At 36.3% G+C, this 15,811-nt stretch overlaps 1 protein-coding gene and 1 pseudogene across 1 annotated transcript; one reads left to right on the forward strand and one right to left on the reverse strand.

Moving 5' to 3' along the window:
* LOC131068513 (tetraspanin-8-like) overlaps positions 1 to 5,981 on the forward strand; it is a 38,939-nt pseudogene extending 32,958 nt beyond the window's left edge.
* Positions 5,982 to 8,222: 2,241 nt separating this feature from the next.
* On the reverse strand, positions 8,223 to 14,915 carry LOC131068507 (L-ascorbate oxidase homolog). The gene is made up of 8 exons (XM_058003692.2): positions 14,714 to 14,915; positions 13,574 to 13,683; positions 12,874 to 13,144; positions 12,684 to 12,789; positions 11,835 to 12,180; positions 9,840 to 10,205; positions 9,668 to 9,746; positions 8,223 to 8,504 (listed from the first exon to the last, which is right to left on the reverse strand). The coding sequence occupies exons 1-8, from the start codon at positions 14,855 to 14,857 to the stop codon at positions 8,301 to 8,303; spliced, it is 1,626 nt and encodes a 541-aa protein (XP_057859675.2). The 5' UTR covers positions 14,858 to 14,915; the 3' UTR covers positions 8,223 to 8,300.
* Between the last annotated feature and the right edge of the window lie 896 nt (positions 14,916 to 15,811).

Genomic DNA, 15,811 nt, shown 5'->3' on the forward strand with positions numbered 1-15,811 from the left:
TTAAGACACCAAATCATGTCGTTAGGGGTCATATTGTGTCCTCGTTAGGGGTCATATTGTGTCCTATGGACACCATATGACCCCTAACGACACCATCGGACCCCTTAAGACACCAAATCATGTCGTTAGGGGTCATATTGTGTCCTATGGACACCATATGACCCCTAACGACACCATCGGACCCCTTAAGACACCAAATCATGTCGTTAGGGATCATATGGTGTCTTGTGACACCATAAGACCCCTTAAGACACCAAATTGTGTCGTTAGGAGTCATATTGTGTCCTACGACCTCGTAAGACACAATATGACCCCTAACGACATGATTTGGTGTCTTAAGGGTCCTATGGTGTCGTTAGGGGTCATATGGTGTCCATAGGGGTCATATGGTGTCTTGGGACACCATAGGACCCCTTAGGACACAATATGACCCCTAACGACATGATTTGGTGTCTTAAGGGGTCCGATGGTGTCGTTAGGGGTCATATGGTGTCCATAGGGGTCATATGGTGTCCCATGAACCCTTATGACCTCTTAGGACACCATATGACCCCTAATGACACCATATTGGGTCGCTTTGGGTCATATTGTGTCCTAAGGGGTCCTAACGACACCATAGGACCCCTTAAGACACCAAATCATGTCGTTAGGGGTCATATTGTGTCGTAGGACACAATATGACCCCTAACGACATGATTTGGTGTCTTAAGGGGTCCTATGGTGTCGTTAGGGGTCCTATGGTGTCCATAGGGGTCAACACAATATGACCCCTAACGACATGATTTGGTGTCTTAAGGGGTCCTATGGTGTCGTTAGGGGTCATATGGTGTCCATAGGGGTCATATGGTGTCTTGGGACACCATAGGACCCCTTAGGACACAATATGACCCCTAACGACATGATTTGGTGTCTTAAGGGGTCCGATGGTGTCGTTAGGGGTCATATGGTGTCCATAGGGGTCATATGGTGTCCCATGAACCCTTATGACCTCTTAGGACACCATATGACCCCTAATGACACCATATTGGGTCGCTTTGGGTCATATTGTGTCCTAAGGGGTCCTAACGACACCATAGGACCCCTTAAGACACCAAATCATGTCGTTAGGGGTCATATTGTGTCGTAGGACACAATATGACCCCTAACGACATGATTTGGTGTCTTAAGGGGTCCTATGGTGTCGTTAGGGGTCATATGGTGTCCATAGGGGTCATATAGTGTCCTAGGACACCATAGGACCCCTTAAGACACAATATGACCCCTAACAACACAATATGACCCAAAGCGACCCAATATGGTGTTATTAGGGGTCATATGGTGTCTTAAGGGGTCCTATGGTGTCCCAAGACACCATATGACCCCTAACAACACCATAGGACCCCTTAAGACACCAAATCATATCATTAGGGATCATATTATTGGTGTCGTTAGGGGTCATATGGTGTCTTGGGACACCATAGGACCCCTTAAGACACAATATGACCCCTAACGATACAATATGACCCAAAGCGACCCAATATGGTGTCATTAGGGGTCATATGGTGTCCTAAGAGGTCATAAGGATTCATGGGACACCAGATGACCCCTATGGACACCATATGACCCCTAACGACACCATTCGACCCCTTAAGACACCAAATCATGTCGTTAGGGGTCATATTGTGTCCTACGATCCCGTAAGACATAATATGACCCCTAATGTTATGATTTGGTGTCTTAAGAGGTCCTCTGGTGTCGTTAGGGATCATATGGTGTCTTGTGACACCATAAGACCCCTTAAGACACCAAATTGTGTCGTTAGGGGTCATATTGTGTCCTACGACCCCGTAAGACACAATATGACCCCTAACGACATGATTTGGTGTCTCAAGGGGTCCTATGGTGTCGTTAGGGGTCATATGGTGTCCATAGGGGTCATATGGTGTCTTGGGACACCATAGGACCCCTTAGGACACAATATGACCCCTAACGACATGATTTGGTATCTTAAGGGGTCCGATGGCGTCGTTAGGGGTCATATGGTGTCCATAGGGGTCATATGGTGTCCCATGAACCCTTATGACCTCTTAGGACACCATATGACCCCTAATGACACCATATTGGGTCGCTTTGGGTCATATTGTGTCCTAAGGGGTCCTATGGTATCCCAAGACACCATATGACCCCTACGGACACCATATGACCCCTAACGACACCATAGGACACCTTAAGACACCAAATCATGTCGTTAGGGGTCATATGGTGTCCTAAGGGGTCATAGACCATAATATGACCCCTTAGGACATAATATGACCCAAAGCGACCCAATATGGTGTCATTAGGGGTCATATGGTGTCCTGAGAGGTCATAAGGGTTCATGGGACACCATATCACATGACTATCATTAGGGGTCATAGTTATGGGTCGTAAGACACAATATGACCCCTAACGACATGATTTGGTGTCTTAAGGGGTCCTATGGTGTCCCAAGACACCATATGACCCCTAACGACACCATAGGTCCCCTTAAGACACCAAATTGTGTCGTTAGGGGTCATATGGTCTCTCTCTCTCTCTCTCTCTCTCTCTCTCTCCCCCTCTCCCCCTCTCTCTCCCTCTCCTCCTCTCTCCCTCCCTCTCTCCCTCTCTCCTTCTCTCTCTCTCTCCCTCTCCTCCCTCTACCTCTCTCTCTCTCTCTCTCTCTCTCCCTCTCTCTCTCCCTCTCTCTCTCTCTCTCCTTCTCTCTCTCTCTCTCTCTCTCTCTCTCTCTCTCTCTCTCTCTCTCTCTCTCTCTCTCTCCTTCTCTCCCTCTTTAAAATATGACTAATAAAATCCGATATCCGATTTAATCGGATATCGGATTTCTGCCATGTGGAAGTTTACTTCATAAATGGCGGCAAAGGGAAATTCATCGGGGACCGCAAATTTTTGTACAAAAATCGGATATTGGATAAAATCCGATATCCGATTTTATCCGATATCCGATTTTTGTACTCAAATTTTCAAATTTCAAATTTCGGCTCAGGAATGCTTTGGTATTAGGCTTGGAAGTTACAAGCCTGGAAAGTCAACTAAAAAAACGTGTTTTTCAGTATTCCCTGGTTTTCCAGACTTTACACTGGTGGTTGACGACTTTTTTTGTAGCCAAAATTGATAAAACAAAAAAGGGTTTTTTAAGGACGTTCCTAGCTTTCCAACAATATAAGGCTTGTCTTATTTCGACTTTAGTAAATGATTATTATTTATTTTCTAATTGAATTCTGACAATAGTCCTGATTGATATACTGATTGAAAAACACTCATAACTTTCAAACGGTATAACATTTTTTGAAACCAAAACATGCGTCACATCCTATGCTTCGTCTACTATAGGGAAAAATTAAAAAAAATTAAATTTCATAAGGTTTTGACCAAGTTAAGGTGGTCAGACGTAAGAGTTTCTGAATTTCTGAAAAGTTGTAGTAAAAAAATCATAAATAATTATTTAATTCATAAAAAATTTAAAAAAAATATGTGTCACATCCGGACATGAGTCTAATACTTATATTATAAATATTATAAAAAAATATTAAGATTTGATTTTGATTAGGGTGGTTAGACATACGTCTACTTCTTATTTTTTTCCTGAAATTTTAGTACCACTGCATTGAAATTTGAAATTTTCATCAAATAGGATTTTTTTTCTTCCAAAAAACAACTAGTAGCTTAGAAACTACATTCAATTTTCTATATATTCTCTTCTTACATATTTAAAAAAAATGTTCACAACTTATTCAAATTTTCATGTCAAGTTGCATAACTCTGATTTTTTTGAAATTTCATTGCCACTTAAGGGCCTGTTTTGGCACACCATGATCCTGCACATACCCGTATCTCAAAACTTATCCAACCTTACACTCAGCAGACTACAGACAAAACAGGCTTAGGGTATGGACAAGTCACTCTACCAGAAGACACATCTTTTAGTCAACAACAAGAGGAATATGAAAACAAACAAGAACAACTGGCAATTGAAAGAGAAGAAACATCAGCTAAGCAACAAACACAAGCAAACATGAAATGGAAAAAGAGGCAAGCTTCAAATCAGCAAGAGAAACAAACTAAAAGCAACTCTCAAGAAGCATTAAATCTCAATCAAAACAAGAAAGAAACTAATATTAATCAAGGAGAGCTCATAGAAAAATTGACAGAACTCAATCTGTAGATTGCAAGCTGCAAGTGATACATATTCTAATGAATGGGAATGAGATTCCTATCACTTTGAAGAATCATCTAAAGAAAACTGCTTTGAAGAAGATGTAGGAGTCGAAGTAGTTCACACATATGCAGGACAAACGTTAGGAACTAGTTCACTTGAATTAGAATCACATTCGGATGACTTGGACTTATCCCAGGACAATGAGGAACTTGAAACACGAGGTCAATCTGATGAGAGTACCGTTCTAGACATCGACATACATATTGAAAACTTTGATATATCCATCATGACCCTTGAAACATCCCAACCTGAAGATCCCCTACCTCTAATCCACCCCGAGCTTATTGATTGGGAAAATGAAGGACATATCGCCATTCATACCTTTTTGAATGACCATGCCATATCTTTCTATCTTAACACAATCGAACTCGTAACAACTTTCACCAGGAATTTCAGCAACGCATCTTCTAGTCAAGTGGGTGCCAAATCTCCTAGTCGCAAAAGTGAAAATAACCAAAATAATATCAAGTCTAATGCTGAAAACCATTTATTGGCAACATTAGATTATGAAAAAATAAAAAGAAAGGACGCATCTAACCGTGAAAACCTCCTTGAGGTGCCGGAAGATGGGAGATTTGACACTTTACCTAAGCACTATCAAGAAAGGTCATCCATTTTGATCGAACCAACAGAGGCAATTAACATTGGCACAACAGAGCAACCAAAGATTCTTCATCCAGCGACTTCTCTATCAGAAGAAGAAATGCAACAATGTATAGAGTTCTTCAAATGACGACAAATCAATTTTGCCTGGTCATATGCAGTCATTGGTCATATGCAGTCATACCAGCGTTAGGAAGTTAAGGAAAATGCATCCACATATCGCTCTACTGGTCAAAGCCATTTGGCCGCCATGTTTGTGTTCATTCTGCTCTTGTTCTCTTTCATTGTCTTCGCTTTCCTCGTCAGCAATGGGGGCGCCGGACAGGTCGTATTGGGAAGAGGCTACAAAGAATACCGGCTTTCGAACACCTCAAACTGGCTGCAGAAGAGAGTGAGCAGCATCTGGAACGAAATCCAAAGATGCCATCAGGATTCCACAGTATGCAACAAACTTGCTAATGATTCGGTCGACCAAGTTGCAGAGTAGTTCTACAAAAAGAAATTATCCCCAATTGAGGTGATTTACTTGGACAAAAGTCTCATTTTTTTATCATAAATTTTGTCAAAAAATCTCTTTTTTATCATAAATTTTGTCAAGAAATTCTCACTTTTATCATAAATTTTGTAACTGTGGAGTATTTGATTTCGGCCTCTCTCATCTTATGAATACTAGGGTACTAGGGTTTTGTCTGCCTCTGTAGGGTTTTGATATTATAAATTTTGTCAAAAATCTCATTTTTATCATAAATTTTTGTAACAGTGGAGTAGTTGATTTGTGCCTCACTCAGCTCATGAATAGTAGGGTTTTCATTTATTTATGTGAAATTTGAATCGAATTTTGCAGTCCGGCTGCTGCAAGCCTCCAACCTCGTGCGGATTTGTGTATGTGAACGCCACATTTTGGACTTCCACCACAGGAGGAGGCAATTTAACAGACATGGACTGTGGCAGATGGAGTAATGAGCAGGATGAACTGTGTTATGATTGTAACTCCTGCAAGGCGGCTGTGTTAGCAAACTTGAAGCACGACTGGCGTATTTTTGCTGTTCTCGATATGGCGGTGCTCATTGCTCTGGTCGTGGTTTATTCTGTGGGCTGTTGTGCGTTGTGCCTCGGGAATAATACTCAAGGAAGCGGCTAATCTTCACATTAAAAACGTTGCCTGTATGATATCAGATTTTGTAAAATGTCACAGATTTTTATGTCAATCTTCATAATTTGTACCTATAATGCCGTTAAAATTAAAAAAAATTCAAATTTTTTAGGTCTTATTATGTAAATTTTTACAGGTGTGAACCGTTTTGTGTAGAGATAAGCAGGTTGGAGATATGTATAATAAACCTTCCAACAAAATAATAGCATCAGTAAAGATGCTAAGAAAAAGTATCCTTATAAATTGTTGGTAAACTTTTTTAATCTAATTGGGAGTTAAATCCCAATCAATCTTATAAAAAAATTAAGTATTATTTGGTATCATTATTATTTGTTTTTATAAGATTAGTTGATGTAGTATAATATGATGCAATTTGGAGTATTTAAGCAAAGAAGATAATTAGAACACAAAGGATGTAAGTCAAAATGGGTCAATCAAATGTGGTGATATGGATTGCTTTAATAGCTAGGTATATCCATGATGGTTTCTATGAGAGGGCCCTAAAGGTAATTTATCACTGAGATGGGGTGTGAAAATTATGATGTCATCTCTTGGACATCAATTCTTATAGGAAATGTACATAATGGTGAAGTTTACAAGGATTTTGAAAGTGTGATAGGCTTTTGGCTTTATCCAATCACAATGGCTATTGCTCTCTCAATATGTGACCACTTAATGGTTAATGCTCTCTCAATATGTGGCCACTTAGTAGCTCTGTAGCTGAATAAGTTCATCCATGATTATACAATAAACAGATTATTTTCATTGAATATTTTATGGAGAGGATAAGTATGTCAAGTATGAGAGTTTGAAGAATGCAAAATAAGTGTTCGACAAAATGTTTGATCAAACAAATGTGGAAGTTTGGAGGATGAATGCCTTCAAACATCTTATTTGGTTCACAAGTTTCAAATGCAAAATTAACATCATCACAACGTTTATTTTACCCAACATTTAGTGATGGTAAAGGTGTATCATACAACTGTTTTAAATGATAAATGTCTCTTTCAAAAGGTCGATGAACATGTGATATATTGTAATTGCATGCCATAAAATAACTAGAATTTAGTTTTTACTCTTGCATGCTTGCATAACCATATTCCAGAGCCACTAATTGTAGCCTTACTTGTTCACAAAAGAAGATTTGTTGCACAAAAATATTCGAGCTGTTAAGAAACAATTTTTATTAAAAGCAAAGCTCAAACATTAAAATTACTTTCAAATTAGAGCAAAGCGTATCCCGTTGTGTTGTATAGTATCTATCTATTGTAATTTGTGGAAAGATAGGGAAAGTTTCTTAAAACTACATATGGAGGGCTATATAATTTCTTAACACTTGTAACAACATTATTATTAAAGTAGGGGAGAGGATCCTATAGTGGAGTGGGGTTCAATAGAGGGGATGGTAGTTGGGCACAATTAGCATTTTGGAGCAAAAGTGTCATGTTGATACTTATCGCCAAAAAGATTCTAGTAAATCTAAAAAACCAACCAATTATGTGATGCCACATTAGCACATAAATAAACATGATTTAGTGCGCAACTACGGGTCTCACTTATTTTTGAGACCATTTTGGACCCCTTAGCAAAAAAGAAGGTAGACGTGGCATCATATTTGACCATGTGGACTCAAAACCAAAATTTTTAAGTAGGAAACTAGTCAAACAACTGTACAAAATTGAAAGTGATTTGAATTATCCATGACATATTTTGATAGGCGCAAAGTTAGAATGCTCCATTATAAGACTCTAGTTAATATTGAGCTAAGAGATCTCTTGTAGTCATTTTCCTACTTGATTATATAGAAGGAGCTTTCAAAAGATTTCACTTTCTCATGCATGAGCTCTAATGATTCAAATAGAAACCTAGCTCGTCTTCTGACAGTAAATAGCAGAATTCGTTTCCTTGTTTGTTGTCCTCACCACACCACATCATTACGTGTATTCATATATTCATGGACGTATTTAAGATTTAACAAATCATAAAATAATAAAGATAATTAACTTTGACTTAAAAAACAAAGTATTTATACTTGAGCACATTCCATTTTTATTTCTTTAGATGTCAATAATTCATAGGTTCATTAACTTGAATTGGACTTTAAAAGCAATATTGAAGAGCACAAAGCAGCTCAACAGCCCCAAAGAGGGGGGACTTTCGGAGACCATTAACAACTGCAAAGTTTATAATGAAACCCATTTAAGAAGGCCAAAAACAAGAGAGATCATAAAGCAATGACAATTACACCTTCATTTATTCCATTATAAAAAAATACAAGAATTGAATTCAATGAACAATGGGAATTTCTCAGAGGGTGTGATTTCCAATAGCTTTCCCACATAGGAGGGCATTTGTAGGAGGAGCGTACTCGTCTCTTGGGTCAGTTCCTCCATAAATTCTAATGTAAAATTCCTGCCCCAGGTATTGCCTTTCCAATAATGCCGATCTCACATTCCACAGCCCCGCATTATCAAGTGACATTAAGATTGCAGTCCAGGAGTTTGGATATACCTGTAAGCACCAGTATATATTTAAATTTAACAAACAACAATTCAAATCAAGAAGAGAAAAATGTTATGTGTGTGTCTCAACACACATTGTTTAGCCTTAACCAAATCTTGGAATGAGAGGAACGTTGAATGTGAACAAGGTGTAATTCAGGTGACCATTAATTGCATCGAAAAGAATATTTCACATACAATGTGGTCTGAACTCACATCATCATAATGGCAACTCTCTTACTTCAGTACACACAAGGTTTGAATTTGGATCACAATAGTGCCTGGACACTAAGATTGCCATGATAGCAATTGGCCAACTACGAGAAGCCCAACAGGTTTGAATCCAGGTCATGATAATTATGAATATTTATGGCAGGGTTTGGGTTCATATCGTAACAATGGCAATCACCCTGTCCCAAAAAACACAACAGGGTTTGAACTTGGGTTGTGTTAATTTTGAGGTATGCGAAGCAGGTTTTGAACCTAGATTATCTTCATGGTAATTCTTCTACCCGACAAAGTTACCCAGTTCATGATAATTGCAAGACATATAAAGTAGGATATGAACCTAGATCATTGCAATGGCAATGACATATATTGTGAGTGTTCGAACATAGATTGTTTCAAAGACAATAGAAAGAATAGTGGTGTATGAATCTAGACAATTGTAATGTCAATGATGTAGTGGGTGTTGAACCCTTATCATCATCATTGCAATTGCCCTACCCCAACCCCAATAAGCCCAGCAAGGTTCAAAATTTCAAATCCAGATTTGATAATTGTTTGGCTAGTACACCTAGATTTGAGCTTCGATCTTCATGATGGCATTTTTACTGCAGGGTTTGAAAAAAAATTGTGACAATTGTGCTCTCTTTCCATTTTTATTGCAGGGTTTGAAACAAAATTGTGACAATTGTGCTCTCTTTCCTTTAGAATCTACACTATCATAGTTTCTTCGCCTTATCAATAGAAATTAATCATAAACCCGAGTGATGGTATTTGTTCAACCTTACTGCTAGAAACCTAACTCATGCCAATTCTTCTACCGGACTTCTATCTGGACTACTCTGATGGCGTTTTCTTCACATTGCCTCTAGACCATCAACCTTAGACTAATGGAACAAATCTATAAAACCCAAGTAGGAAAAATAAAAAATTATAATCACCATCTACCTGTGTGGTACATCGAGAAACTGCATCAAACAAGTTGTAGGATACCCTACTTGCAGGAGTCCATTGCTTGCGATCCATTCTGCACATCATTTTTATTTGTTTAGTTAAAAAAACTGATCAACAGAAACCAAGGTGCAAAAAATATTTTTGATTTATTAATGATGAAACGTACCCAACAACAAAGAAATTATAGCCATCTATATGCCATGATTGAGTAGTATTCTCATTGTTCTGAAAGATGATTTCAATGAATGACTTGTACTCGCCGGACATTACAGCAGTCTGGATGCTGCTCACTGTTCCATTAGGATTATCTGGAATGGTATCCAAACTGAAAACTCCAGGGATTTTGTAGTAATCGGCCAGTTTCAGGGGAGTGTCAGGATAGGTAAAAGAAACTCCATTGACTGCATACCGCTGTGTTCCGTTGATTTGAGGGGCTGAGTTTTCTAAAATGATTGTTCGTGATGTTTTTATTTCTCCATAGTGATATGATCCTTGTGGGTTGGGGCGAGCTGCACCAGCTGTTAAATTCCACCTGCAAGATACAAACACCAAAAAAATCAAGGCATATATGAAGCAAGGCAGTTAAATTTCAGGACGAAATAAAACCAAGATGGCTTAAATAGGAAAAGGAAGCCCTTAGTTTGATTTGTATGATAGGAAAACTGTGATTCGGATGTGTGAGAATAATGTAGTTGTTTAAATATGAATGCAGTTGATTATGATAATAGTAAGCCATAATCAGGATGAATTAGAGGCTTGAAAGCCCTTGGATAGGAAGGTTGTGCCACTGGTGTCTCACTGTCTAGGAATAACAAAGTTCACATGGAAGATACAAAGGCTCTAATTTAGTTTAATAATTTAACTGGGATGATAGAAAATCTAGGATTTGGAAGATAGGAAAGGTTTGATTAGGATGGAATTTGTAAACTTGATCATAGGAGCACCCGAAGCGCCCTAGGCTAGGAAAGCTGGATTAACAAAGTTGGCTTGATTATTAAAAAACTGATATTTGATATCCAGGAATGACAGAGTGGAGTTGGATTCAATAAGAAAGCCATTAGAGGATGAAATTTGTGAGCATGATCCTCAAAGGGGTAAAACCCCCAAAATAGGAAAGCTATGAGTTGGATGTTTAGGGATGACAAAGCTAATTTGGATGTTAGAATAGCTGTGAATTGAATATCTAAAGATGGCAGAATCGTTTAGGGATAAGACTTCTGTGGTTCTGATGCATAGGAGTTACAAAGTTGATTTGGTGGTTAGATCAATTTTTGGTATTAAACTGACAGATTTAAATTTCAATGGCCATGAGTTTTACCTAGACAAAGCACATCCTTATGATACCGATGCTTTATGAAGTGCAAGTATAATGCTGACAGATTGCTTCCAAGACTATGCCATCCAAGAGGACAAATGTGGCTCAAATCAATTCAGTTTTGCAAATATCAGACGGTCACCAGAGTTGCATTTTCTGAAATGTGGCAACCTCAGACGTCTGAAAATTTAGAAGGCTAGACAGAAGAACCGCATGGGCCAAACATTCTTCCTCAAAGTAATATGGATGCAACTCAGTAGCATGATCAGGATGATTGGCCTGCATATTCTGAAATATCACAACCTGAAATACCTGACAATTTAGAAAACAGAAGAACTGCAGGGACCAATTTTGTCTTCCTCAAAGTAATATGACCTCAACTAAACAGAATGATCAGGATAGTTGGCCTACAGAGCAGACAAATTACTGTACAGGACATTCCCTGATAAACATGAACTAAAGCATTTTATTGCTTGGTTGATACCCCAACTCAAACCATTTGTTCATTGCTTTTCCAAATGATGTAGAAGATGATCACTGCAATGATACTCTAAAATGATGGTAGGAAGTTAATGGAAGTGAGGAGATGATCATTTCAGTTACTGTTAGATGGCATTGTACTTTCTGTGCCATAGTAGAATCTGAATTCAGATGGAGAGGAAGCAATCAATAGCTATTACATATTTGCAAGCCACTTTGAAAGGCAGAGAAAGTAATCATTGGACTGTACCTATTTATATGCTGCTGTCAATGGTGATTTTTTTGGAAAGATTAACAGATTTTTTAATTCTGTAATATGGTATAATTTTCCAATTTTTAGAGAAAAGAAAGTCCTTCAAACCAAACCTGATAGATTTTGCTTGGTTGATAGACCATTGGAGCTGAGTGGTGGGACCCCGGGGAAGTGGGCCTGATGCAGGCTGCTTTGAATTGCTGTATTGAAGGAGACCTACTCCAACGAGAACTTGCTTTGTGAAGCGGGTGGATGCCACCATGTAATAGTCTTTTTGGGTCCAACGGGTTTTTAGGAGAACACTACATGACTGACCAACATGAAGGTCTATGGATCTATACAAGTTTTGTACTGTGTGGGATCCTTCCACTTCTACCAGCTGCAACTGGTGTCCCCGAATCCTGAAATTCAACGAGCTTGACAAGCCCACATTTGAAATCCTAAGCCTGTAGGTTTTACCTGCCAAATATAAATAAAATAGCTATCAATAAAAGAAAAGAAAGACACAAGACAAAACTGTTTCCCTAGACCACACCTGGTCATCTTTAAAAATAAAAATAACTATACTATGGTTAGTAGGTAGCTGGTAGCTCTGATGCCAGAGGATTTATGTAGGATGACATCAATTTTCTTCATTGGTGGGCAGTCATTTAAGTAAAGAAATGTTTCTATTATTGTTTTTTGCATTCGATTGTGTGATAGATTTTTAGTTAGTCTAAGTCTGCAACTAGCCCTTTTTTTTCTTTATACACTCTTTCATTCTGATGATGGATCCAAAGTGTGACCCAAAACATGAATCCAGAAACTATCAACAATTGAATCCAGAAGATAATAACATAAACAACATAGATTCAGTAAAACCTTAACATAAACTATATAGATTCAGTAACCTTGACCTGTGTATTATTATGTCGTAGATAACGAATTACTAGAATGTTTCAGAGGGTGAAAAAAGTAGATACCTGGGTCAACTTTGAAGGAAGTACGGGACTGTCCGCCAAGCCCATTTATGTGAACACCATCCGGCATGCCCAAAGGCATTCCCATGTCAAGCCGCTTTCTCAGAATCTGGTGATACACAATGTTTAGAAGAATCCCCATATAATCTATAGTGCAAGGAATTTCAGAGGTTAGGTTTCTGTTTCGTCTTACAGAATGATCAGTGTTGAACCAATCCCCAATGAGGATGGTGAACTCTCCATCAGGAAGGACGTAGGGAACTGGGATAACAGCTCTGCTTGCAACGGAAAGGCCCCCAAATCCTCCAGCTGCTCTGTGGAGATATGTTGAAGGGAAATAGAAGTAGCTCCCGATCTGATCTTTAACTTGGAATTTGTACGTGAAGTTTGCACCAGGAGGAATTGGGCAGTTGGTTCCAAGCACTCCATCTTGCCAAGAGTTTCTTCGCTGTTGAACCCCATTCCTAGTGTACAACAACATTAAGTCAAATACATCAGTTTTTTATAATTGAAGAAATTATGAGTAATGCTTTTGGATTTGATTCTTTGTATCAATATTTTGAATCATCTTTTGTGATCATCAGATGAATGAGTGCAATCAGAGTAAGAAATGTTGATGATCGATACAGAAGATGATGATGCAAAAACTAACATACAATATTAATCATAATAACATTAAATCAGTTTACAAGACAAAATTTAAATAATAATATCTTTACTTTCCATTATTTTTTTATTTTTTATTTATTTATTTTTTCCATTTTTTTTTTCATAATTTCAAATGCAAACATCTTCACCACTAAATAATCAAGGAGAAGCACATTTCCATTGGATGATTCTAAATGACAACTATAAAAACAATGTTTAAATTGTCTGGATGTGAATTGCATTACCAATTGATCAAGAAGGGCTCATTTAACTTGTTGAAAATGTTGACGACAATATTATCATTCGTTGTGGAATTGATTTGAGGTCCAGGGAATAGGCCATTTATTAGGATTCCCTGTTCAATATCACAACAATTCAGAATTTCATCAGTGGATATCATAACGTGAATAAATTCAATTCAAAATTGTAAATTTCAGATTTTTATCATATTCAATTTTGTTGTTAGCTTCAAAATATGAACAATATTCATAAAATCTAATTCAATCAACTTTTTTTTCCAAAAACAATCAGATTTTTTAATAAAATTTAAAATTTTATGAATATCACATCCCATCTTTTCAAATATAAACACTCAATTCTAAAATTTAATACAATTCTATTGCATACATAAAAAAAAAGAAAAGAATAATCACTATATAAAATAAAGATTATAATAGAAAGATACCTAATACTGTTGTGTATACTTTGAAATAAACAAACGATCACATATCCAGATACACAAAACAAAATATATAATAAACAGACGTTCAATTTGAAAAAAATATTCAAAATATATGCTAATCAAGTCAATAAAGGACTAGATCCACAAGATATTTTACTATGTTTAAATATAAAACAAAAAGTTTAGATATGTTAGATATTATTCATTTAAAATAAATTTATCAATTTTAAGACATTTATATTATATGATATAAGCTAGATAATTACTTCCAAATTAATATCTTTTGATATCTTAAAGATAAATTTAATTGAGATATCTATGATAATTTATAAAATTTAGATCATCAAATTTATGGTATGAAATTTTTGTCATCTATTCTATTATAGCAAATGACAAAATTTGATTGGATGGATACAAAATTGATTGCTATCGTTTTTGGATTAGATAGTGTTATTATTTTTTGTATCCACGTATTCCATCACACTCCACTCAGTAATCCACCATCGGGATAACAGAAAGCTAAGAGAGTCACGCTAAGAGAGTCATCTGACTTGCAATCAATATAAGTGATCATCAAATCTATAACATGGAATTTTTATCATCTATTCTATTATATAATAGAATAAATGACAAAACTTATTGAATACCCAAAACAAAACAGAAAATAATTTAAAAATAAATAAATCATACTGCCATAACTTACTTGCTGAGGCACACCCAGAGGTGAAATGGTTCCATACGTAACAGTCCAAGTGAAAAACTTGTATGGGTCTTCAGACTGAACAACAACAACAACATAAACCACAAATAGCATTAACAACAGGACTCTACTCTCCAAACACCCCATTTTTTTTTTCTGGCTGTGACCACCAGCAAAGCCTCTTATGAATCTTCACTTCAATTCCACAGCCACGAATAACATGTGTACCTTTATATTTTGTATGACAGTTTCAAAAAAATGCATAGCCTATTTATCTGCAATATGTTTTGCATGGGAATGATCAGCCCAACAACTAAATATGCTGTTTAAAGAAAGTTGGCTCCACATTTACATGCTGCTAACATTGGCGTATTATCCTTTTGCCAAACTAATTTTAGTTTGGTTTGATTTGGCCCAAATTTTCAGCTAAACTGACCGCCAAATTGCAAGGTGATGAATGCCTGTTTTTAAGTCTTGTATACTTTAAAAGGAATATATTGATTCTGCAAGGTTTTCAACTGTAAAATGCATGCATACAGAAGATATCATACCCATTTGAGAAAACACTTCTGATTGCCAGCAACTTACATATTTTAACTGCAATATCTTTAATCTAACTTCTTTTGCTGAGCATAACTATTAATAAAATTATATAATAGTTGTTTGTAATATCATTTTACTACTAGGATACCAAATTTATTAGTGGAAAATGAATTATCTTAAATGTAATTGGTCTAAAATTCTAAACGTAAAGACATATTTTAAAAACAATAATTATATAGATTTATTATTTTATATTATTACTTTATACTATTATAATTATATATATTCACTTAATATTTAATAAATAATACATATATTATATATTTATTTTAATATTTATTATTCAAATAATATTATTAATTATATAATTAATAAATGATCCTAATCTGATATTAAATAAAATAAAATAATAAATATATTTTACCTTAATCTAATACTATTAATTTATTATTATTACTAATTACTATATAGAATTATTATTAAAATTACTATATTTTTTATATTATTCTATATTAATATATATTTAATATTAGTCTAACATTTTAGACTATATTATTA

Source organism: Cryptomeria japonica, chromosome 3, assembly GCF_030272615.1.
Source record: "Cryptomeria japonica chromosome 3, Sugi_1.0, whole genome shotgun sequence".
NCBI classification, from domain to species: domain Eukaryota; kingdom Viridiplantae; phylum Streptophyta; class Pinopsida; order Cupressales; family Cupressaceae; genus Cryptomeria; species Cryptomeria japonica.